The sequence below is a fragment of the Megachile rotundata genome, chromosome 8 (genome assembly GCF_050947335.1).
Source record: "Megachile rotundata isolate GNS110a chromosome 8, iyMegRotu1, whole genome shotgun sequence".
In the NCBI taxonomy this organism is placed as follows: domain Eukaryota; kingdom Metazoa; phylum Arthropoda; class Insecta; order Hymenoptera; family Megachilidae; genus Megachile; species Megachile rotundata.
The window spans coordinates 16,810,017-16,835,199 of record NC_134990.1 but is presented as its reverse complement, the minus strand read 5'-3'; the positions used below and the strand labels follow the sequence as shown (position 1 = coordinate 16,835,199).

The 25,183-nt window shown below is 32.8% G+C and overlaps 7 protein-coding genes across 16 annotated transcripts; 3 read left to right on the top strand and 4 right to left on the bottom strand.

Annotated features, from left to right (window-relative positions):
- Nucleotides 1–210: 210 nt before the first annotated feature.
- On the bottom strand, nt 211–2,918 carry LOC100883507 (uncharacterized). Of its 2 annotated transcripts, XM_012284030.2 has the most exons (6): nt 2,443–2,918; nt 2,147–2,291; nt 1,919–2,083; nt 1,717–1,851; nt 1,501–1,635; nt 211–1,418 (listed from the first exon to the last, which is right to left on the bottom strand). In XM_012284030.2, exons 1-6 carry the CDS (start codon nt 2,700–2,702, stop codon nt 1,335–1,337), a joined length of 924 nt encoding a protein of 307 aa, XP_012139420.2. In that variant the 5' UTR covers nt 2,703–2,918; the 3' UTR covers nt 211–1,334. The 2 variants fall into 2 exon arrangements, with proteins under 2 accessions (XP_012139420.2, XP_012139419.2); XM_012284029.2 differs by having other exon boundaries at nt 211–1,635.
- Nucleotides 2,902–9,938, top strand: LOC100883620 (uncharacterized). 3 transcript variants are annotated; one of them, XM_076534296.1, is made up of 10 exons: nt 2,902–3,024; nt 3,340–3,515; nt 3,638–3,848; nt 3,918–4,096; nt 4,163–4,336; nt 4,412–4,564; nt 4,624–4,773; nt 4,842–5,000; nt 8,771–8,916; nt 9,715–9,938. In XM_076534296.1, exons 2-10 carry the CDS (start codon nt 3,405–3,407, stop codon nt 9,857–9,859), a joined length of 1,428 nt encoding a protein of 475 aa, XP_076390411.1. In that variant the 5' UTR covers nt 2,902–3,024; nt 3,340–3,404; the 3' UTR covers nt 9,860–9,938. The 3 variants fall into 3 exon arrangements, with proteins under 3 accessions (XP_076390411.1, XP_076390410.1, XP_076390412.1); XM_076534295.1 differs by having other exon boundaries at nt 2,933–3,098; XM_076534297.1 differs by lacking the exon at nt 2,902–3,024 and having other exon boundaries at nt 3,386–3,523.
- On the bottom strand, nt 4,997–9,729 carry LOC100875631 (uncharacterized). 3 transcript variants are annotated; one of them, XM_076534305.1, is made up of 4 exons: nt 9,286–9,729; nt 9,049–9,109; nt 7,170–8,125; nt 4,997–6,441 (listed from the first exon to the last, which is right to left on the bottom strand). In XM_076534305.1, exons 3-4 carry the CDS (start codon nt 7,380–7,382, stop codon nt 6,352–6,354), a joined length of 303 nt encoding a protein of 100 aa, XP_076390420.1. In that variant the 5' UTR covers nt 7,383–8,125; nt 9,049–9,109; nt 9,286–9,729; the 3' UTR covers nt 4,997–6,351. The 3 variants fall into 3 exon arrangements, with proteins under 3 accessions (XP_076390420.1, XP_003702991.1, XP_076390419.1); XM_003702943.3 differs by lacking the exon at nt 9,049–9,109; XM_076534304.1 differs by lacking the exons at nt 9,049–9,109; nt 9,286–9,729 and adding an exon at nt 8,691–8,830.
- A 647-nt stretch (nt 9,939–10,585) lies between the features above and the next one.
- Nucleotides 10,586–16,300, top strand: wcd (U3 small nucleolar RNA-associated protein 18 homolog wicked). 2 transcript variants are annotated; one of them, XM_012284028.2, is made up of 9 exons: nt 10,586–10,698; nt 10,796–10,966; nt 11,033–11,200; nt 11,307–11,478; nt 11,540–11,725; nt 11,796–11,987; nt 12,067–12,235; nt 12,330–15,986; nt 16,070–16,300. In XM_012284028.2, the coding sequence occupies exons 2-8, from the start codon at nt 10,806–10,808 to the stop codon at nt 12,791–12,793; spliced, it is 1,512 nt and encodes a 503-aa protein (XP_012139418.2). In that variant the 5' UTR covers nt 10,586–10,698; nt 10,796–10,805; the 3' UTR covers nt 12,794–15,986; nt 16,070–16,300. The 2 variants fall into 2 exon arrangements, with proteins under 2 accessions (XP_012139418.2, XP_012139417.2); XM_012284027.2 differs by having other exon boundaries at nt 10,615–10,966.
- Deaf1 (deformed epidermal autoregulatory factor 1) lies at nt 13,475–15,878 on the bottom strand. Its single transcript, XM_003702944.3, has 4 exons — nt 15,588–15,878; nt 14,744–15,235; nt 14,202–14,663; nt 13,475–14,101 (listed from the first exon to the last, which is right to left on the bottom strand). Exons 1-4 carry the CDS (start codon nt 15,876–15,878, stop codon nt 13,901–13,903), a joined length of 1,446 nt encoding a protein of 481 aa, XP_003702992.1. The 3' UTR covers nt 13,475–13,900.
- A 1,726-nt stretch (nt 16,301–18,026) lies between the features above and the next one.
- Nucleotides 18,027–20,926, top strand: LOC100883843 (uncharacterized). 3 transcript variants are annotated; one of them, XM_076534299.1, is made up of 8 exons: nt 18,027–18,407; nt 18,692–18,719; nt 18,800–18,926; nt 18,986–19,121; nt 19,182–19,309; nt 19,375–19,662; nt 19,748–19,996; nt 20,147–20,926. In XM_076534299.1, exons 2-8 carry the CDS (start codon nt 18,693–18,695, stop codon nt 20,266–20,268), a joined length of 1,077 nt encoding a protein of 358 aa, XP_076390414.1. In that variant the 5' UTR covers nt 18,027–18,407; nt 18,692; the 3' UTR covers nt 20,269–20,926. The 3 variants fall into 3 exon arrangements, with proteins under 3 accessions (XP_076390414.1, XP_076390413.1, XP_076390415.1); XM_076534298.1 differs by lacking the exon at nt 18,027–18,407 and having other exon boundaries at nt 18,533–18,719; nt 18,774–18,926; XM_076534300.1 differs by lacking the exon at nt 18,027–18,407 and having other exon boundaries at nt 18,583–18,719.
- On the bottom strand, nt 20,278–24,203 carry LOC100884065 (band 7 protein AGAP004871). Of its 2 annotated transcripts, none has more exons than XM_012284046.2 (9): nt 24,081–24,203; nt 22,691–22,800; nt 22,517–22,589; nt 22,370–22,452; nt 22,054–22,257; nt 21,931–21,986; nt 21,788–21,866; nt 21,585–21,686; nt 20,278–21,529 (listed from the first exon to the last, which is right to left on the bottom strand). In XM_012284046.2, exons 1-9 carry the CDS (start codon nt 24,172–24,174, stop codon nt 21,425–21,427), a joined length of 906 nt encoding a protein of 301 aa, XP_012139436.1. In that variant the 5' UTR covers nt 24,175–24,203; the 3' UTR covers nt 20,278–21,424. The 2 variants fall into 2 exon arrangements, with proteins under 2 accessions (XP_012139436.1, XP_012139437.1); XM_012284047.2 differs by lacking the exon at nt 24,081–24,203 and adding an exon at nt 23,075–23,213.
- Between the last annotated feature and the right edge of the window lie 980 nt (nt 24,204–25,183).

Genomic DNA, 25,183 nt, shown 5'->3' with positions numbered 1-25,183 from the left:
TGTTGAATAAATACCATCAGTGTTACAAATGATGGTAAATCTTACTGTATACATACGTATAAGAATGAACCACAACATTCAATGTGTAAAACAACTGAAAATTTCAAATTGATAATTATTATATATAATCAAAAACAGAAGGATAATGGAAGATGTGGGGTAAATTATAATAAACTTTCAGGAGTGAGTAATGTATTCATATTTGATTATAAACAAAAAAAAAACTATTAACTTAATGTATGTTATTAAATAAAAATATAATAATTTTATAATTTCATTCGATAAAATCTTACAAACTCAAGCATTGAAAAGGTAAACTAATTGTTGAAAGGTTGTGCAAATAACGTTTGGTCAAGAGTACCAATACGCGTATCGTTTTTACTTGCTTTTTATTTTTAATGTCTGACATTATTTAATTAACTTAAAATTAATATTTTTTAAATTATTAGTTTACTTATATAAATAGAAATTACACAGAACACTTTGTTTAAAGTATAACATATGATTAAAATATAAATTAAAATTTCTAAATTCTATGCTGTATTTGATTTAGAACATCTTATTGATATTTTATGAAATCTTCAAAAGTTTCAAATTTCAGTGTATTTTGTTAAGATGGCATTGTCTCTTAGATATGTGATTATATATTATACACATAAAATCGAAACGAGTGTCTCGCAGAATATCGATTACGGAGCAACATGTTCTAAATTTTTGTACATAATAATCGAAGTTCGTCGTTATTAATTTTCTTTCTTATGCACAAAATAGGACTTTCATGTAAATAAAAATTTAGCTAATCGTTAAAAATATCCAATTCAAGCTAGTTACAATGGAAATCAGTTACGCGTTTTCTCAAAATTGTATGTCATACCGTTTTTGTAAACGTCATATGCAATAGTAATAACATTTCATAAAAAAATATGATTTCCATGGTAACACTATTTATACTTTTTTGTATTTCGCTTTAAGAGGTATTGCAGATCTTCATCATTTGAATGTTATCACAACTGTGCATAGAATAAATAAATAACTGCTATGATTATAATACAATACAAAATTTGTTTACTTCAAATTCAAGGTATTAAAGTACTTCTTAAATTAAATTGTTTAGAATTCACCAAGTCTTGAGTTAGAAAATACAAACCTTAACATTTTTTTTAAATATCTGACAGGTAATGTATAGGATAAAAGGTTTTTGCGAAGAATATCATTAGAAAATACAGTCTGTAATATAGAGTTGTACAAAATGTGTGGCTATGAAATGAAATTATTCCAGTTTTGCAATGTATAAATTGTAGTAGTCATTCAATAAACGTTTTATATACAATTTATCATATGCATTGAAGTTTCTGATCCAATAATCTTGAAAAATCTTCTTTTGTGAATTTTAATTGTCCAATTGTTATTAAGCATGCCTTGGTTATATATAAATATAAAAATAAGTAGATAAAATAATTTTCTTGATATTTTATATGAACAGGTAAAATAACCACTTACATTTTGTTTCTTTAAATTGTCTATAATTAACATTTGTTTTTTTAATACTTGTACTAATTCTGAAAGTTGTTTTCCCAAATTGTTAATGGTCAGTCTTTTATCATCTTGCAATTTTCTAATTTGATTTCTAAGTTCCTAAACAGGCATCAAATTGCATGAAAATCTAAACATCACAAATTATTTCAATCATGCTAAACATAATTCATAATATATTACCTTTTCTTCTGCTTGAGAACACCTAAGAGCACTTTTAAGCTTCTCATTTATTTCCAATGATCTATTTAATCTTGTATTATAATTACTGCCACGTTGATTTGATACTTTTAATTCTTTCTCAAGTTTATCCAAGTCCTGTTGAAAACATACTTTATAAATACATACAAAGACTTATCAATTTACCATCAATAATAATTTATACTTTTTTCATCATTAAATTCTCTGCATTTATTGTTTGATATTGGCATTGTAACTCTTTATTAGCACATTCCAGCTTTGTAACTGTCTCTTTTAATGATTCCACTTCATTCTGTAGTTTCACCTCAAGTTTGTTTTTTTCAGACTCCAAATTTTTACAGATCTCACACTAAAATAATATTTTATGCATTAGATAAATGACTACTTTCATGCCTATGTAAATTCTAGCTACCTTCTTTTTGTATTCAGTTTGTATTGTCTGTAGTTCATTTTGTAATATATCTATTTTACTTTTAAATAAATTAATAACTGTTTTATTTGCCAAGCTTCTTTTCGTTGAAGCTTCATTCACAATTTCCTTCTGTGTTTCTACTTTTCTGTTGTGTACCAATAATATTGAAAAATATATTTCAATTTACATTAAAGCAAATTAAAAAAAAAAACTAAAAATATTAAAGAAAAAATAAGATACTAATAACATTATAGATATTTAATATTAATAAACAGTTATTTTCAGTCATTACTTACGATGTTGGAGGCGATAGCTGTCTAAAAATGTATGGTAAAGACGAATTGCGTTTAATACAAATTTGAGCATTATTTTCTGTTTGTGCTGTTATATTTTCTTCTACGAAATTCGAGTGCGTTTTTGGATAACACGCTGAATATTCATTATTATAAGTATTTATAGCATAATCTATTTTTTCCATTAAATTATGTGCTTTCTGTTCAAGTTCTTCATTGAGCTGTCGAAACCCTTTTTCTTTAATCAATAAATCTTCGGTCATTTTCCCGCACAAAAAATTACGATACAGAGAATATTCTTTTTAACAACTTTTTATCCCTTGATATGTTTGTATATATGTGTAATTATACTTCTATATACATATTATATTTCCTAACTTTTAAGGTTTTATATTTTATTTAGTTTTATGCATTCGAGGTAAACACGACACCTGTTTACTTTTTTACTCGTGAAGTCGGTGGACAAGTAAACAGCACGCAGCGGGAGGGCGGTAGTTTCTTTTTAAACATGAGGCACGTTTCTGAAGTTGTCGACACAAAAAGAAAAAAGAAAAGACAAAGAGAAAAGAAAAGAAGCCGTTATAGGTATTAATACTATACTGTATAACATTTAAATTCTCATAATAAATAAAAAATGGCAGCGCGTTTAATTATACAAGGTATGTTTTTTAACGATAATAGTAATACTTTGTTATCAAAAAAATATTTAACGATCTTTTATTATAACGGATCGTGTAAAAATTTGTATCTTTTAATTCCATCCTTTAATTAAATCTACCTATAAATATGTTAATTATCATTGTGCCTTTATAGTGTTTGATCGGTATCAAAAAGCTCGTTTATCATTTGTTCAATCTGTTGCTGATTTTGCTTCAAAACCAAACAACGTACAATGTTTAGAAGCTGCTGGAGCTTTGGATCTGCTATGTCCCTTGTTGACAGATCATGTACCGTCAATTCAACACATGGCAGCTGTTGCTTTAGGAAAACTTGCAAATAATAGTCACAGACTGGCGCAAGCTATTATAAGAAAAGATATTTTACCTCAGTTATTAAAGAACATCGATAAACAAAATGTATGGATGTAAGCATTTTAATTATAGAAAAACTTTAGTAGAATGCAATGTGCATTTTAACAGAAATTATATGGATGAAAACAAAAAGCAACTGTGAAAATATTCAAGTTTATTTGTTTCAGAAATTTTATAAAAAAGCAGCTTTATTTGTTGTACGATCAGTTGCTAAACATTCTCCTGAATTAGCATCTATAGTAATTCAAAATAATGCATTGGAAGTTATTATACTTTGTTTAGAAGATTTTGATTCTGGAGTCAAGGAGGCTGCAGCTTGGACAGTAGGATATATTGCTAGACATAATAAGAATTTAACAGAAGCTGTTGTTGATGCAGGTATTCCAAAAGTTATTACTTGAGATTTGTAATTGATTTTGTTCTAAAACTTTTATAACATTGTTGCAGGAGCTGTACCTCTTTTGGTTTTATGTTTGCAAGAACCAGAATTATACCTGAAACAAATCAGTGCATCTGCTCTATTCGATATAAGCAAACATAATAGTGATCTTGCAGAAACTGTAGTTGATGCAGGAGCAATTCCTTTTCTTGTGAAAGCATTGTCTAATCCTGATAATAAATTAAAGGTGAAATGAACTATCATGTCAGATGATTTCATAATATAATAATTCAGCTGTTAATAATATATCCAGCATCAAGTTCTTTCAGCCTTAAGCAGTATAGCAAAACACTCTGTACAACTGGCAGAATCAGTTATAGAAGCTGAAATTTTACCTGATATTTTAGTACACATGGCACATCCTGATGAATGTGTTGTTAATGCTGCAGTAATGCTAACTAGGGAAATTTGCAAACATACATTAGAAGTAAAATAAATTTGATCATTCTTTAACTTTTACTTAACATCATTTATTTTATTTTACAATTATATTCTCGTTTAGATGGCTCAACTTATCGTAAATAATGGTGGCATCGGGGCACTCGTTGAATTAATTGCTGCTTCAAAATTAACGGCCAGATTATCAGCAGTAATGGCGATTGGATACATTGCTGGACATTCAGATCAGTTAGCTGTTGCAGTTATAGGATCTCAAGTATATATCATTTTATTATCTTCTTTTAATTATGTTTTAATAAAATACATTCATTGCAGGCAATTGTTCATTTATCTACGATATTACATAACGAAGACGATAATCATTTACTTGCTGTTACTACATGGGCAATTGGACAAATTGGGAAACATACATCAGAACACGCAAAAGCAGTTGCAATTGCAAACGTTTTTCCAAAATTATTACAGGTGCATATAAATTTCATATTACATTATTTATATCTGAACGTTGTTATTAGTTTGCAGTTAATTTTCAGCTTTATAATGATCCAAATAGTCCAGAGGACCTTAAAGCAAAATGTAATACAACATTAAAACAAGTATTACAGCGATGTATGTACATAGAATCTTTGGAGCCTTTATTAGAGGATGCACCTCCAAATATTTTAAAATGTATTCTTGGACAATTCAGTAAGGTAAGAGTTGCAATGGCATTTTATTTGCATATGATTCTTTACTTTATACATATTCCTTACAAGTTGCTCTTAGAGCTTATAAATTATAACATAGGCATTACAATAAATGAAATATTTTTGTTTTATTGTTTATCGCATACATTATTAAAATAATTTATACAAAACCAATATTATAATAAAAATTTTTCTATGCAATACTAAGTATTGTTGCATGAAATTATTGTACATTTGTGATTTCATATTTAAACATAGTTGCATTACGAACTATATTCATGTATACAAGTATGTACGAACTTATTAAGCTATCTAATATCGCTCTACTGAAAAATTGGTCAAGCAATCTTATAAGATGAATGTTCTTTTTTTATCACGTAAAAACTACTTTAACTGTTAAGATTCTATGATATTACTCTGGTACAGTGGTATATTCAATACTTATATAATTTAATCTTAAAATTTTTGTTATTCAACTTTTTTGTATGCATTTTTTCAACATTTTTAAAACGGCACAAATTTTAATTTGACATTAGTTAACGTAGATATCAAACATTACATACTTTTATTTAAAAGTAATATTCTCGATATGCTGTACATCCTTGTATTTGTTTAATAATAAATCGATAGGAAGTGCAAAAATCCATAATAGCGTTAAAAGATCCGAATTACTTTTTCTTTTTTTTTTTATGATTATCTAATAATTACTATGGCACATATGATGCCCTGGAAAAGCACATTTCTCAGTCTTACGACAATAAATGGTTCGGCTAAAATGTGAGGACGATCGAATCGTTATGTGATTATGGTTTTATCATGATGTATCTTGTATTGGCAGTATTTGATGTACAGAAACTAGCAAGTATAAATTTTGCAGATAACTGAAAATTATTTAGATACGAACGTACATTAAATACTAACAAATGAAAATTTCATTTATGAAACTATTTGTTAATAAGGCAGTAATTTGATATTTGCGCTAATGTTATAAATGTAAAAAAATCTTAGTATTATTTGCTTTAAATTACAATAGATATTAAATTCATGAACTGTAGCCTTGTTAATAAAAAAATATTATTCCACTCCGAAAAAATGAATTAGCATTTATTTTTTCACTCGAACTATATCATTATTTAATACACGTACAAACATGAGTAAAGAAATGTTAAATATGATTGGCAGTAATTACTCTTTTAGTTACAGAGTAATATTATAAATCTTGTTTATTCAAACATTTTGATAAAAAGCTAAAAAGACAAAGAGAAATAGTTTGTTATCATAAAGAAATGTATTCTGCAATTATAAATGAACAAACTGAAACAGATTGAACCAGACTAGAAACTGAAATCTCATGGTTTCACCAAAATTTTTGTTGCAGCGCAATTTCGAATTGTAAAGCAATTAAGGCATATACTCGGTTCAGAACATGCAATCTGTCCAAGCATCTCTGAAAAATGAGAAAAAAAAGTTATGGTATACTGCTGAAGTTATTGCAAAAATATAAATAGCCACAATTAAATAAAAACTTTTACAAAAGTATTCAAATAATTATCCTTGTAACACTAATTAAAAATTTGAACGATATATTTTTCTATATAGAATGATAAAACTATAACGACAAAACAATATATAATATAAATTTTTTTTTATATTAACATTGTTTGAGTAGAAGGTCTTGCTTCTTAAGGATTTGTGCTGTAATTTTTAAACATTCTATAATAATATGTCATTTTTTTCATTGTATCACCATAAAAGAAATATGAACGTTTTTTTATCAGTAAATAATGTTAAAAAAGCACATATGATACATCCGTATCATATTCTTAGTAATAATCTATATAGTCATTGTAGCAAACAAACTTGAACCTAATATATGACTGTTGCAAAAGATAACCATGTACCAAGATAGTGTCTCATGTAAGATAAGCTTTTTTCAAGTATAATCATTATTAAGTATGTACAAAATCTTTCATTAAACAAAATCAACAAGATATTGGAATTTCATTTATCATACTCAAATTACATGTAATTTTTTGATAAAGCAATAAAATCAGTGTTTCATTGAAGTAGATTAAAGTTGGTCTGCTACTTTATCCATGCAACAAAATGATTATTTTACTCATCATTATCATCATTAGGTTTAATACTAGCATAATTGTTCATATTTCTATTCACCCTTAACATCTTGAGAAAACTGCCTAGGACAAGTATAGTTTTCCTGTGTCTTCTGAATATTCCAGCATAAAGCTCTTCACGCACATCCCTTCTGTCGCTCACATCAGAATCGATACTCGATACAGATACAACAGAGGGTTTCGCAGAGACCGGTTGGTGATAGTTGTTGGTCTCTCCCGAATTTATAATAACACAATGTTGGTTGTTTACCATGTCTATTACTAGTTTTCCACTTTTCTTTCTGATGTGAAGCAAACGTCTATCGCGCTTTACAATAATTTATAAATTATTTCACGATGTTCGTTAAAAAACTTGTACGAAGTTTCTTGCTCGTATAGTCCATGAAACTTCTCTGATTATACTGCACGTTTTTGCGACAAATTTACTGCTTATAAGTTACAGGTTTCTACCTTTCTGATATCAGACATATTTGCTAGGAGTCTTACAAACAGCATCTAATATATGGTACAATTTGACTGCTGTGTACAATGATGTCATCTCCCTTTACTTACTTGTAACATTACTTGTTTGAATTTTAAGGCAGCTGTCTCGTTATCTTTTAATTGCAATGTTAGAAGTTTCTTGGTAATCGGTAATCGGTAATCTTGATTTATACTTCGGTTATATTTCTTCGAAATACATTTCCAACTATTTTAATAAAATCTCGTTGTATTTAGAACTGCGCTTATTATATTTTCTTTTTCAAATTTTTTTACGCACGTCTACGAATAACGTATTTTCACTATATTTTTAATAAATTATTTAAAAATGCGTCAAAAATTCTTTCAACTTTTAATATATGCAAACTGTTTTAGATTAAGTATAAGTAAAAACTTATGGTTTGTAATAAAAGAGCAGGCAATTACAATTAAAGAACAATTCTGATAATAAGGAAAATGGTCTTGAGTCTTCTTCTATCCCTTTAGCGGCCAGTCTTTAGTGCCACATAGACCTGACTGAAAAAATGTTGTCTCTCATTATTATAATATTGTTATAAAATAATTCGTGTTGGACAATAAAAGAGTCTTAACTAAATTAACATGTTTACGACGAACACATTCTCTCGTAACTTCGTTCTGGAATTTTGTTTTCGAAAACGAGATATTTTTAGCGACGAAAAAATAGGAAACCTGGACAGATTTGGCATCAGTCATAATGTGTTACGTGTTTACAATGTTTGTAGTATAACATTAAAACCGGAAAAGTAGTAATAAAAAAGAAAAAAATGACTTACACGAATTTTAAAAATTTAATAATTATCAGTAATCAGTTCTTATCGATCGTTTAAACGTTATCGTTCGAACATAGTATTGTTTATAAATTGCGTAATTCCCATATTAATCATAAGATAAAACGTATTACAACAATTTTGAGCCTGTGCTTAAAATATTAAAAGAAACAATACACACTCTATTTCTGATTAAGTATGTTGAAAGAATGTGTAGGTCATGTTTCAGAGATCTTATTTTTAGAAATGTACTACACAAACTGATTACTAGTGACACTAATCTTACCACTTACTTATGTACATAAATAATAAGAGCATTAAACTACGGTGTGTTATAAACTGATTTTTCTAATCACTTCTTTTTATTACATAGATTTTGCCTCACGATGCAAGAGCAAGAAGACTATTTGTAACATCTGGCGGTTTAAAGAAAGTACAAGAAATTCAGGCTGAACCTGGATCAATGCTTTTGGAATATATACAAATTATCAACTGTTGTTTTCCAGAAGAAATTGTCAGGTTACTTTTAATTTCTATTTCATTTCAATATTTTTATAGTTAAATATAAATGAGTGCATCATTGTTACTATACTAATTGCACTAATAATGGATAATAGTTGTAGCTTTCGTTTCTGGATTTGACCACTGTACCTTATTCTTGTTAAATTTGTTTATTATGATTCTTTGACTTGTTTCTTTCTTTGCCTAGAAACTAAAAGATTTTATTCGTTAAAGTCATTAGATGATAGCTACTGGACAGTACATGTACATAAATACATGTGCACAGCTAATGATGATTATGATGATAATAATGATAATAACAATAAGAATAAATAATTATAAAAAACACTAGTTGCTTTTGATATAACCTTAGTAGAGATTACTTACTGGAGAAATCCGGAAATGTGACGTTTTGTTAATGAAAAAGTCCAGTCTTCTCAGAGTCGTTTACACGAGCAGCGAATACAAATAACTGCAGTTCTGTTTCTAGATCGCGTGTCTTAATTTAAATCGGGCAAGTAATCTACGGCGTGATCGCCATGTTGTCACAGCTGATTACATTGGAAAAATATAAATTCAGACTTTAATAGATCAATAATTTTACGTTTTGATGCAATCAAAACACTGTCTTGTATTATCGTATCCATATCGATACGATATCAGTGAACAAACGATACGATTATCAGGATATTTTTAAATTGCTTAACAATCACCGTTCAATGTTTAAGTTGTTGTTGAAATATTTTTTTTCTAGTATAAGTTTACTACGATGACAATTCGATTTAAATGCTTAATATACACAAATTTTTGTATTAGATATTATTCTCCTGGATATCCGGATAGTCTTCTGGAAGCGGTTGAGCAATATCAACCGAGATGCGCTTCCCTGTTCGCGTTCGAACATTTATCCTCTGAGAGTGACACCAAATCTTCTTTATCATCTCAGGTCGAAGAGGGTTAAAACATTATTTATCTCGATATACGTAAATTCTAATTATGTGTATTATTTAACGATATATTAAAATATATCACTCAGAAAACGTTTGTGTATGATCTATTTAAATTAATGTTTGTGTTTCTTGTATTTGAGAAAATTACACACATATATACGTATATCTTTAAAATGCAACAAGATATAAATCACTACTTTATCAATTTTAATTCTGAATATTTTCAAATCACTGATAACTTCTGATTTACTATCGCAATATAAGATAGGTATTTATCTATACACACATATATATATATACTATGGTACATATATATATGGTTTTGAAATGCCATGAATGTGAGCATATACTAATATTCTATGCGTTAACCAGTGTTTAGCGCTTATTTATAATTTGAAATTAAATTACTCTCCCAATTGCATGAATTTCCCTCTCAAAGTTTATATACTTTGATAATCAAAATTTTATAGTTGATTTATATAGTACTCAGAAAGAAGGTCATGTTATTGTAAACTAATTAATTTAATAATTTCCAAATAAATGTATATTTTTCAAATTTTGATTATATAGAGATGCGTATTTATTGAAATAGTAACATAAACGCCATCTAGTAATTTTAGTATGATTTAAACGGTGACATTGATGTTATCATAACATGATAACAGTTAATCAATAATTTATAAAATTTTGTATTTTATATTTATTAGTATCTTCTTACTTTTTTTGTAATTTAATATTAATTTTTATTCTGAATTATCTGTACGTGTGTTTGTTGAGTTACATTTGTATAGGTAAAATGGTGTTTTGTATTTTTAAGTCAGGTACAGCTAGGAAAGAAACGAAACCGCATGTACGTAGAAATTGTTATAAAACAACATATGAAAAATACGTTGAGGATTAATATCTTAATGTGTTAATTATTGTATTAAATAATCGGTGAATGTTAGTAAAACAATCATGAGAAGAAAAAACAAGTTAAAACGTGATCATGAAGCTAAACCTACAAATAAAATACGCAAAGGGAAACCTAAGTTTTCGAAAACACTTTATACACAAAAGTTTAAAGCACCTTTGAAGAAAACTCGAAGAAATGAATACGATCCAAATGAAGAGGCCAGGTATAATGAAAATGTAAAAAATGTTTAAAATTTGTTCACAAATAACATGGTGTTACTTTTGTACAGGTTAGAAAAAATCGTGTTTGGCGACACCAGTGACATTATAAATAATTTGGAAAGCGATGAAGAATCAATTGAAAATAAAACTAATGTTACCGAAATTGAAAACATTGATGGTTCTAAAAAACATTCCAAAGAAGTGGCATGGGTTGATGAAGATGATGCCACTTGCTTGTATGTATAACATTTTTAACAAGAAAACAGTAGTTGATAGTAAAAAGATATACTGCTATCAAATGATGTATGTCAAATTATTTAAAATAATTATGTTCTTTGATAGAGTAAAAGATGCTGCAAAATTAAAAGATCAGAAAATTAATACTGATGCACCTGGAAAGTTATATAAAGATTATTTACAGCATAAATATACACAACTTGTTGGTACTCCAAAGTGGGCTGAACTTAAGAGAGTAGACAAAGAATCTGATGATTTGGATGATGAAATATTAAAGGTACTAAATACTTTTTAACAATTTGTTTAGATAAGATACATAAATATGATAATTTTTTTAGCATAGTTGCTATTTAGAAAAACCCAAAGTAAAAAACTTGCCAAAAGATATAATAGATATAAAAACATTAACTGCAATCAATAAGCAAACACATACAGAAGGACCCATTGTATCTTCTGTTGAGTTTCATCCAACTTCCACAGTTGCCTTAGTTGCTGGTTCATCTGGGATTTTGTCTCTTTTTCAAGTAAGTTTCAAAAGGCTGATTACACTTATATATTGGCACAGAAATATTTTGAGAATACAATTACTTGTAGATAGATGGCATTGAAAATAATAAACTAGCCACAATGCAATATAAAAAGTTTCCAATTAGTACTGCAAAATTTTTGCAAGAGGGTACAGAAATTTTAATTGGCTCCCAATACTATCCATATTCTCATTCTTACAATTTAATTAGTGGAAAAACATACAAAATACTGCTTCCACATGGAATGACTAATATGCAGGTTTGTGTTATTGGTTCAATAATTTTCATAGTGAGCAATCTTCATTCTTAAATAATAAAATTGTTAAATAAATAAATAGAAATGCGAAGTGTCTCCTGATGGGAAATTATTAGCAGTTTGTGGACGATCAGGCGAAATTTATTTATTAACAAGTTCGTCCAAAGAACTTGTAAGTACCTTGAAAATGAACACCAAATGTAGGGCGGTAGTTTTCACTCCAGACAACAAAACTCTTATTACACATGGTGGTAAGCTGTATTTTATTAATACTTCTGTCTGCTTGATTTTACATACCATTTAAATTTAAATGATTTTTTTTTATTTTTGTTTAATCAACTATAGACGGTAGTGAAATGTACATTTGGGATCTAAACAGTCGCGAGTGTATCCATCGGGCCATAGATGACGGATGTCTAACTTGCGAGTCCATTGCGGTGTCCCCGAGTGGTCAGTTCTTGGCAACAGGTAGTAGAGAAGGTGTAGTTAATTTATACGAAACTAAAACGGTTTTACAAGACCGAATTCCTGTTCCTTTAAAAATTGTTTTAAATCTCGTAACGTCAATTACTAGTTTAAAGTTTAATCCTTATTCTGAAATATTAGCAATGGCTTCAAATAAAAAGCATAATGCATTCAAAATGATGCATTTACCATCATTTACAATTTTTTCAAACTATCCATCATTTCAAACAAACTTAACGATGCCGGAAACCATTAATTTCTCACCAAGTAGTGGTTATTTAAGTATTTCAAATAGATCGTTCAGTGCCTTTTTATATAGATTAAAACATTATGGAAATTATTAGATGTAGATTATTTGTAGATTAATTATTTGGAAAAATTTGAAACACGTTTCAGATACTTTATAGGTTTATTTATATACAAAGTGCATATAACAGTTATAAATGACGTTTATCATTCTTTTGCCACTTTGGATGTAATGTAAACATATTTTATTTAATATATTCGCTGTATTGTGGCATAATAATAATATTGTATAAAATTGAATAAAAAATCTTTAATATTTTTAATGAAAAAAATATACATATATATATATATATTAAAAACACTAGATAAATAATACAACTTCGATTAAATATCACGGTTACCATTTATATTCTTCATCGATTCAACGTTTTTGTATACTATGTATACAAATTTATAAATTAATTTTAACAATTTTACTACTATTTGAAGTGAAAAAATGTTATGACAATGGAAACGTACAGGTCACTGTGATTATGTATCATGCAAAATGAGTTGTAAATGTATAGTGTAATGCATTTATAAAATATAAATCAAAATAACATTCTTTTTGCGTTCATCATGTTTTTATAAAAAAGGAAAGAAAAAAAAACTGTTGGACAAATATTGCAAAATGATAACTATAAACAAAAAAGAAGGATGAAATAGTATTATATGCAAATAACTTCCATAGAAGCGTAATTACCTCCTTTGGTCAGTTGTTTGGAGCTTTACAAGTAAAAAAATGATTCATAGAAGTATATTTTATCATGTGGAATACAATAAATGTATGTATTCACGCATTATATATACACACACTCACACCCACACAGCGCGCGCGCATGCATAATACACACCTTTTACATATGCATGCGTGCGTGCATTATCTTTTACTTCTATACTTATTTGGTTTATTAATTTTCTTTAATATTTTATACGGTTTCGTGATTTTAAAAAATGTCAACTGTCGTGTAAACTTATACACTTGATCGTTATAATTAATATATGTACATACAAAATATTTACTACCATATATACAGAACTTTTTGACCTTTTTGTCAATAAACGAGTTTCTCTTAAGTTTTCGTCTTTTCTTTCAACGTTGAACATCCTATGTTAGTTTGTTCAGCTTCTATATTCCTTTGGTGAATGGGTGTAAGAAACACTAGCTATTGGTCCCCGGCCGTGGTTGCAAGAGTACTAGTATCTCCACCACTACTTTCTACTATAAGCATTACAGTTTCAGCAGCACCTCTAACACACTCCACTTGATGACCTGCCCAATCCTTACGTTGACAAAATGTAGAACAATACGGCGTTCGTCTACATAAAGAACATTCCGCAAATGCTTCTCTATTACAGTTGGCACACTAAAAATAGATGAACAGTAAAAAAGGAATGTTATTTGAGATACGATATTTTAACACATTTGAGTATTAATTCGTAACGTCATCGGCTTTTATTAATTACCTTTTTATTATGAGTATCCGAAGCTGGTTGTAATCCAACAGTTTCAATAACATCTCCTCTACCTCCTAATTGGGCAACTAGTGCTTGTTCTCTTCGTTGTTGTCTACTTACTTCCTTAGCTTCTTCTAAGGTACGCCTAAATTCATAAGCTAACTTTAGCATTTTACTGGACATCTCGTCGAGTTTTTTAAATATATCGTCGTTTTGTCCATTTTCAGTTTGATGTACGCTTTGGACAACGGTATCTTGATCGTGCGGTTGTTGTACAACCAAACCGTCCGTTGAAACAAACTGAGGCCATACTTCTTTATCAGGTATCACGACTTCGCTATCACTTTCGTCATTGTTACTACCATCGCGGGAGTTATCACTTTTAAGTTTTCGTGACGGCGTTTCTCCGTCGGAGGTATCTCTGGCTCTTCTTCTACGTTTATAAGGTGTAAATAATCTGACGGGACCAGTCTAAAATACAGGAGTAAAAGAAATTGCAATACAATTCACACAAAAAGAACCATTTATGGAGTAATATATTGTGTACTAACTGCACTGTCGTCATCGCAACATGCGGCACACGTGCACGAGGTAGCATGTGGCTTTAAAATTTGTTCATCAATTAATGTCTGTAAACTTCTTCCACCAAATCGAATACTACGTTTCCAATCTTTACTTGATGCTCTACCACAAAGAGCTTCGAATTCACTTGGTGTGTACCAATCTTGTCCAAGTTTAATACATCTTCCTCTTCCACCAGACCCAAATCGACTTTTATGCAGCTCTGCATTTGTATTTTTACACCTAACTGGTAATACTGCTAAATTGGCAGATTCTGACCAACTGCATATTGGTTGTGTATTAGCGGTTGAAACATGTATTTGTTCAGATTCAGGTTCCTCTGTACTATTTTGAATTACTATGTGTGTTGCTTTTAGTTCTCCATTCCAACGTAATGGATCTGAATCCTTATCATGACGTGGTTCACATATGAAACCATTATCAACACATAGCATTTGTTTAAACTGTCCCGATCCTGGTAACTGAAAAAGAAGAATTATTTAACTGAACTGCTTTTTATGATTACATTTAATCTGCATTAGGTAATCATACAACATTTAATATGTGTGAATGACTGTACATGCATAAAATATTAATTCACAATAGAAACACGTGCTATTGTATTAGAATGCGCGGGCAGGCGCAGTTAATCGTATGTACATTATGTGCTTATACATGTTTACTGGGACTTGTACATACACGCAAAAAGTAAAATTTCAATTGAACTTCGTAGCAATTCTTTAATGAGAATACCGATTCTCGATAAAATTATTCCGTACAAAAAATATTAAAGAGACGAAAGTTGATGCATCGGAAATTTTAGTTTCAAAATACCTGTAGTTGATCTGAGGTGATGACGTTGAAGGTCGTGCCGTTGGTTGAGTTCGCTACACCGATGATAGAACCAACGGGTAAAGAAACCGGTACACCAACTCCTGGAACACCAGGAACACCCGGTACTGGAGTGACGCTCGCCGTCACAGCGACGGGATGCGCCTCGTGCTCGGTCGTTAGGGCAGACGCCTCCTCGGTCTCGCTCGTCAACGGTTCGGACATGTCCGGTAGCACGGCGACACTTTCCGATGTTTGACTTTCCTCCATTTCGGCTGTTCTCGCCTCTCGCATACACAATGGCGTCAGCGCAGGCTCAACGCAGCGCCACAATTTTTCCGTAGCTGCCGCTGCGATTACTCGCGATCACGGAACTTCGAGTTTACTCGACGCGGCTGCAAAGTAATTCACAATCGAATCGAAATTAACAGTGTCGTCGAACGAATTTTCCATTAACTAACTGTATTTTCATTATTTCTCTACAGTTTGTGACTGCCTGGAAACTTTTACTGCTTCGTTCCCATAGATTCAGAGCACGAATCGTCAATGTCGAGAGCCATCTTTAAGTGCGTCGAGCAGCGCTAGGTTTAAATTATCCTCATCATGTTCAAAATGTTTAATTGAAAAAGTGTATTACTGTAAAACTGTACACAACATTGATTTCAACGCAGTTTATAATACAGAAACAAAATAAATTAGAATACTAGTGTAAATAAGTACAGCCTTATAAAATTACTCAGTCCTCCAAATATTTCATACACTATAATTTTTCTAACCTATTTTTATGTCGTATCGAAATATTGTAGGACATCGTAAAGCTTTTAATGATCAGTAAACAGATTGGAAATCATCGATCAGTTATGTATTCGAACGGAGATGAAGGTCCTTCTAGCCAGAATGCGGAAGGCGTAGATAATTCGACAGAGTTAGAAGAATCTAAATCAGTTGAATTAGGTATCTTTATTGTTTGTAAAAAAATAAAGCAAATATATTATTTTTCTACCTATATTTTTTCGTTGTATTAAACGCTTTTCAGATAGTTACAAGCCATTTACCATGTCATCTACTAATAGCGATTTGAAAGAGGTTGCAGAATTTTCAACTACGATTGCTACGCAAACTTCTTTAACCTTGATTAGATTTACTTTGATACAAGCATCGCCAGATAAGCAGTTTATCGACTCCACGACGTCACCGATGCATAATGATCGAAAGTCTGCAGATGAAATGAAAGAGCACGGTGAAAACACAAAATCATTTTCGTGTATGTTTATTCAAAATCAGGTATTTTGCAAATAATTTCGACTGAGAATCGATCGCATCGGTACGGAAAGTTTAATGAATTTTCAAACCGACATTGTTTAAACCATCGATGACAATTACCCGCGAGTTAGCAACACGAACAAACTCGTCATATCAATCGTTGCATTTGAGAGGGAGAATATTGGAAGATGCTGTTCTTGAAATTACTACTCCGTTTTCACCGAGCAAGCCCGAGTTTAATAACGAAATTTTAACCGTAACTGATTATGGCAGTTCATCGGCCGATACATGTAGCACATTGATAACTACAGTTAATCAGAATGGTATGCTCGTTTTTTTCTTGATACATGTAATCTGTTTTAACGTCAACATTCACATTTTTTATCTAAGGCAATGAGGCTGTGACATCGTTGCCATTACTGAATGTGGATTCGACAAGAAACAACACGTTTAGGCGCAGGACAAATCGTCGATCTCGGAATGTCATGGAATCATTAAACAATTGCTTAAGATGCACCGTTGATAATGAAGTATCGAGTTTTACGCGTTATCATAATTTTTGTTTGAATATGCAAATCGTAAGATGAAGATTTACGCGATAGCCAGATACCCATCCTCGCATTAGCGATGCACCTCCTGCTTATTCTGCTACATATGCACACCATAGAAGAGCAACACGCAATTGGAGACCTTTTCGAACCGGGAATCGATCTTCCTTCATGGCTCCGATACCACCTCCTAGTTACGCACAGGCCCAAGAAATTTATCTCGCTACATATTCCATGGATAATCTGTTTTCGCGTAATGGTATATGTTTAAAAATAGTTATATGTGATTGCGTGTCAAGATATATTCATGAGATGGTTTTCTTTTTAGCGAATCAGAATAGAGTATGGTCACCAAGACCTATGACTATGATATGCTCACGGTGCACCTCAATTATCGTTACTACTATAGAAGCTCGGCAGTCGATAAGTACTCATATCACCGCTATCGCACTTTTCTTGTGCGGGTACAGAGATTTTCTTATAGCTTTACACTTTATTCACCCGAGTATCTTTAACTTTTCTATTTACAGATGCTGGCCGTGTTGTATGATTCCGTATTGTATGAACTCTTGCAAAACTATCGACCATCATTGTCCCATTTGTCGCGCGTACCTTGGAACTTACAGACCGTGGTAGCAAAGATTTTAGAAAATAACGTAGAAAGTTTGCTTTCTCGAAGCATTTCTACACACGTATTTACCGAAATGTTGCGTAATAAGACAATTGAAAGAGAAAAAGACGAGTTTTTAAACGAATTGTCCCGTCGAAAGATCCCCGAAGGATAAGTAATTTTACTTTTCTAAGTGAGTTTAGTACAGAGAATTATCCACTGTCCAGCTTTCTTTAATTACAGTCGAAAGTGAAATTATCTCGACTCGAAGGATAAACACAATGGACACGAGATTGTTATCGCTGCTTAAATTTCTCGGCTCTCCCTTTCTTAACACGCAAATCAACCCTCGGCTCGAAGCGATACGGCGATTCATAGACCGTGTAAACAATTAGATCTTAGGTATATTATCCTCCGAGCCGCTCTCAAAGTCAACACGCGACTGCTGCCGTGAGGAGATCGCGTAGCTCTACGATCGAACTCCGCGTTATTTTCAAAAATTTTCTTCCTACGAAAGACAAGATTCGATGATGTTTAGACGTATTATCGTTATATTTTTATTAAATTGCATCGTACTGTACAACGACGTCGATGCATGGAATTCTTTAAGAAGATATCGGCATTTTTGGCAAGCTAATCGTCGCTCGAACGAAACATCACATAAATCGGAGTTATCCAACTTTCAGAATGCTGCAACCACAAGAGAGAAACGACGTAAGCAGAATTTATTCTTCTCAGCGTACATGACTTAAAACATTGTACATTTAGTTTTTCCGCTGTTCACTTTGGTCAAGTTCGACAATAACGTCTGCGTTGGGACGAATGGTGAAAATGGCACGTGTCTGGCAGCGTCGGAATGCTCGCAACGCGGAGGTGCATCCACTGGAATTTGCGCGAACGGTTATGGAATTTGTTGCATTGGTAAATTTTTCTTTATTTTTTTTTATCGTTACATTTACGTAATAGTCTATTTGTATTAGTAACTGTATCTTGTGGAGAGACGACGGGCAGCAATAATACCTATTTCGTCAATCCAAATTATCCCTCGTCTTTTGATGGCACTCAGTCTTGTCAGTTGACTCTGATCAAATCGCATCCAGCTGTGTGTCAGTTTAGGTAAGCTACTACGTTTCACACTAGACACTATAAACTACAAATCGATACTATATTTTTCAGATTAGACTTCGAGCAGTTTAACATAAGAGGCCCGGAGATGACAAACCACCAATGCATCTACGATCAGTTCATCGTTTCTGGAGCTAATCCAATACCCACCATATGCGGAACCAATGCTGGAAATCATAGTAAGTACCTTTGAATAAAAAATTATAGCGCTTGTTTTAATAAAAAAATATTTTCTGTAAAACAGTATACATCGACGCCGGTCTCGGACAGACGAATCCCGTCATCCTAACATTCGTCACAAGCGGCAACTCTTTCGCTCGGTCTTGGAAGGTACGAGTGTCCCAAATTCGCTGCAACACGATATACAGAGCCGAGGAAGGATGCCTACAATACTTCACCGGGATCTCTGGTCAAATAAAATCGTTCAACTACGACTCCATGAACGGACTGCAGTTATCGAATCAGGACTACAGTATTTGCATCAGGATGGAGCGGAACTTTTGCGGAATTCAATACATGGCCTGCTCTGATGGTAATATGTAAATAAAGAAGTTAAGATAAATTTTATTATACGTTTCACCATAAGCATGCATTGTATTTTGTGTGTGTTTAATAAGGTCAAGTCATGATGGCGAGCGGTGTCCCAGCGACTCAGATGAGGAGTAGTGCATTTACGCTGACGGGGAATACGCAGGCCATGCAGATAGCGTCTATGACAGGAGCAGCCTGCCAAACCGATTGGCTGACGATTCCATGTGCGTTCAACACGGGCAGATTGCCGACTTCCATGATGGCGTGCGTTGACCGATTTTGCGGCGGAACATTCAACGCGGAGAATCAAAATTTGAACGCCTCTTCCGTCATCAGTGAGTTATTCTGTTTATTTTATCTTTTTTAATAGTAACTATATAGTAGTACTGGGAATAACTATTTTATATAACTGTATAACTTGGAGTTAAAGTGCGTTCCGCGGCAATATGCATCAGTATCGCGTATAATTTATATTCGTTTCTTAGGCACAGTGAAACCGTTTAGATTAATTTTTCACACGGACAGCATCGAAGCTCCAAACGATGTTGGAAACAGAGGATTCTGTTTGAACTACGTTCAACAACCGTGTACCACAAAATTGAAATAACGAGACACGTTTGAAAATACATCCATACTTTATTAATTCACAAGCATCCGTGTATATCAGGAAAATACAATAAATACGTTAGAATTAGGTAACACGAAATTACAAATACAAAGATAATCACGTTATTCAACAGAGGTAGGTTTACCTTTAATAAATGCTATTGCTCGATTTTTTACAAAGAATGTTTCGATCGATTTACGTTCTCGCATTCTTCGTCATAATAATTTTAAGGCGAAAATAAAAACGAATACAACGCGTGCATGCGGAAGTGAATATGTCTTCAATCAAACCAGTTTTATAATCAGATTCTATCTCGTAAATATTCGATTAACAGTTCCAAATCCTATCTCCTCCATTTTACTTACAATTATTATAGTCTTGTGTCAATATTTGTTTCCAGAGAAATGTTTTACGGAACTCGATTTCTAGCAGGTTGAAATTCCGATGTTAGACCGAATCTAGATTTCAGGCCGTTGAAAAATCTTGAAATACAGGAATAAAGCTACATGTGCATTTTTTCATTGGTCGTTTAACAGTTCCGTGTATAATAAATAGTAGGCTATGATTGAGCTCGCGTTGTACATATGTACAATCTATACAATGTCGATATTACAGATAGAAACACCAACGATAAATACAATCAGATCAATGTTTTTTTCCTTTGCCTTTCGTCGCTATTGTTCCTATTATTACTGTTATTAATAATATTGTTATCGTCATTATATTATTATTATGTATTAAAAATCTTCGCATGCTACAGTACCTGAATGAGCGGTACAATTAAAATAAACAAGTAAATAAGTTATAAAAATACCAGTGAAAGTTTAAAAAGTATATGTATAGTTACATATTGTGTCGTATAAAATTGGTCAGTCAGTCAACCAGTGTGCGATAACGGTGCAATATTTTCCTATTCGTCGAAGTCGAACAATCTCATTCGATAAGTAAACAAAAAAATTCATCATATTTTTCCTTATTTTCGATTGACGTCTTTTATGATTGTACAAGAAAAAACTAACAAATATCGAGTTCAAAGGTTCGATGAAAGGTGACATCGTATTAATACTTTTGACGTTACTCATTTTTTGATGGTTGAATGATTCCAATGTGCTGCAATTTAATCTTGTGACTTCAAACAACAGGATATGTATCGAGATTAAGAATCTTTCGCGCCACCCGCTTGGATAAAGTACGTTAATAAGTCTATGGGCAGCGGGAACACGATCGTCGAATTTTTCTCCGCCGAAATAGTGTTGAGAGTCTGAAAATAATTTAGATATAGTTTCGAACGAAAAGATTTTGTCAAAAGAACGTACCTGTAGATAACGAAGTTGTAACGCAGCGGGAGAGTCCCCGATGACCTCAGAGGCTTCTCTCAGCGCGCGACTAGCTTTCTGTTCACCCTCAGCAGCTATTACCTATGTAAACACAGAGTAATTATTTTACGTCACTTACAATTATTATAGTCTTGTATTAATTTTGTATATTTTTTATTTTAACCGAATCTTTTGAAACGAACCTTTGCGCGAGCTTCGCGAGCAGCTTCCGCTTCCGCAGCCATCGCTCTCTGCAATTGAACCGGTAATCGTACATCCTTGCTGTAAAAACAAACCATGTAGAAAGGATAAATCGATTGTATACATTTTACTTGCGCACACTCACATTTCTACTCGCTCCACTTTTATTCCCCACGTGTCTGTAGCTTCGTCCAAAGCGACCTGTTCGATAAACAATTTCATTGAAACGTCGTAGTTGTCAAGTCTTGAAACAACGATCGAAGCTTACCTGCATGTTTCCGGAGATCGTTTCACGCTCGCTGAGAATTTCATGAAGCGGTCTGGTTCCCATGGTGTTTCGAAGCGTAGTTTGAGCCAACAATCTGGTACTGTGATGAACATTTTCCACGTTCGCGATCGAAATTGTTGCGTTGTTTACTCGATAGTAGACCACCGCGTCTACTGATACTGTTACGCTGTCTTTTGTCAGTACCTGATATAAATTTACAAGTTTATACTGATACAAGTTTGTAGTTGGTACAAAGTTACAAGTTTATACTTGACACAACATATTTTTCTTCTTTTATTTTCGCTGTTACGCTTACCTCCTGAGGCGGAACATCATAAGTTCTCGTTCGTAGATCAACGCGAGCATAATTATCCACGCAGGGCAGTATAAAAAAGATTCCTAGAAATACACTTTCCAATTAGCTGATTAAAAGTCATAATTGCAGTTTCATTAATTATTTTACCGGGTCCTTTGGCGCCTCCGGACAGAAGCCGCCCCAAACGGAATATTACAGCTCTCTCGTATTCCTGCACCACCTGAAACAATTACCTTATGAAACGTGGGCGTAATTGTCTTTCAGAGTCGATAGAGATTAGTTTAAAGGTTCTTTACAAAAAAATTTTGAAATAGTTCTTACCTTGAAACAGATAAATAGGGAAAATGGCATCGTGAGGACCACGATGAGCCACGATAGCCCCACCAGAATATTTCCACAGGTGTTTTTCTCATTGTGCGAGTGATCATCCGCTGAAACATAAAGAAAAATGCTAGAAAAACTTGTGTACAAGTTATACAGATCTAGATAGATCGATGGGAGATATTTGGAGGGAAATTGTCTGTTTGACCATTAATTTTACAAATGGCTTATTCTCGCGGATCGATATAGCGTGTATTCACTTGAGAGATAGATCAGAAGCTTCATGGATCGTCGCAAACATGTCCAGAATTTTCGTTAGGCAGGAGCTTCTCGACTGTAAATCTGTGTCGTAGATTTCGTCGACCGATTAAGTGTAAAGCTTACCATCCGTCATCTCGAAGCAATTATTGGACTCGATACGCCAGTCGGGCGTGATAGCCGCACGATTCTCTCAAAGTGTCTCTGAACTCTGAAAGGGTGGCGGCAAACTGGTGGCAGTGATGGTGGTTTTACTCGGGAGAAAAACGGGGTAGGGTGAGCGTTATTCGCGTCACACGGTTCGCTACGAGTCTCCTATCCTGGTCCCGTTTAACCATATCCCGTTTTCTTTCTCTCCTTTCCTCCCGTATTTTCCTTGGTGTTTCTGTGTATACGCGCATACGTTCTCCCTTTAATCGGACCAGCATGCGCGATACGTGTACACCCACCAACATTTCTTGCTTTCAACGGCCAGTTTTCCTTTTCGTTCCATCTCGTTGTTCCTTGCCCCATCATCGATTATTTGTTTTCTCGGACAGCTGATCTGTTCGAGACTGAAGATGGACTTTGCCAAAGGACTGTTATTTTTCCAATTTCATTCCAATTATACAAATGCACGTATGTATTTGATATTTCCTCGAGATATTTCTATCGATTCGACGATAAAAATAACTGCGTGTTTATACTCCATTGTATTCGCGCAAGTTTAATGCCAAACAACTCAAGTTCGCTAGACTAATATATGGGTTGTCACTGTTGGAAAGTGACGTCTAATTTGTTGTTTCTGTACGAAGAATCGTTGGCTGGAGAATTAAACTGCATAATTCGTATACGCAGAAATCGATGCACGATTATTTCCCAAGGTCCGTAAATGTGCGAAATATCATAGAATAATTGACGACCTTCAACGTTCTTGCAAAGCTCACCTTGTGGCAACTAGTGTGTACAGACATATCTGACCTTCTTTACACTCGAGTAATATTTTATGCAGCGTAAGCGGCTCGTTGAGTTTGTTACACGTGGTGCTCTTGCCGAATTTGATATAATGACATACGTGTATGCTTAAGCTATAAGCTACTTCAACTCAAATGCCAGCGGTATTTAATACATAAAATCGTAAATTATTACTCACAGCCGATTATGCGATTCTGTATGTCATCGGGTCGCGTGTTGATCTGTACCGTTGATCCGTTTCCATTGCTTATGCTTGCCATAGGAATGGACATGTCAATGGGTTTGACACGGGAGTCGAATCTCGCCACCTGAATGAAATAAAATTTTAAGGTTTATTTTGTACAAATGTAACGCAAAATCCACAATAGCGGTGGAATGTTTTAAACTTAAATTTTACTTTGAAACTTAAATTAATTCTAACAAAATATCTTTTGGTGCTAGATAATTTATCAGTTCAACCCCTTTTAAACGATGTTCGATTGCACTCATTTGAATTTCGCCACGCGCTAATTCAAAATGTCGATGCGATCTTTCCCGCCTTTCATCAGAAAATTGTTGTCACGCATATTCAATCAAACGCATGTTTATCAAGCACCCAATAAACATTTGTACATTATACATTAAACTATATTTGATTAATAATCAGATTTCTCAGGTAATCGAAAGAAAAAGGGTGTCGGTTTTGCGGTGCAGTATTTGAATGTAAGCGCGAAGAATGCGAAAAACGTGGATTAACAAAAAAACACGTATTCACCTTGCGTCAATTGTTGAGCGCTGTTGAAAGAACTACTTAGACGAATGAAGGGAGCGTCGCGATGCCGTGACGCTTTATACGAGGACGGCCGCCGCCCTAACTAGTAGTATAGGAAAATACATAGTCGGCCAACCGATCAGACCTGATGGCTCATTTTTTCTGAATCAAAGCCGACGGCAAATACACTCCAAAAGAATCGAAATGCATTCGACGATTTTAATCTGAACAGAATTTTCGTAAAAGAATAGTAACGCGTTTTTGCCGTTGATTCACGCAAAGTTTCGCATTAAGAAATTTTGACTTCACGCAGGTATACCCGTTGCGTAACGATGACTAAAATATTCAGTCATTGTACGTTCTATCTATAAACGCAATATTAAACTCGCCCTGACTCGTTGTTATATTTAGTAAATACGCTTGACACAAATTTGGATAAATGTTTGCCTCATGCTTGTTTGTAATGAGACACTTACTCATGACATGCCACTCTCATGTGTCATACGAAATATCGATTCGAAAGAAAATAT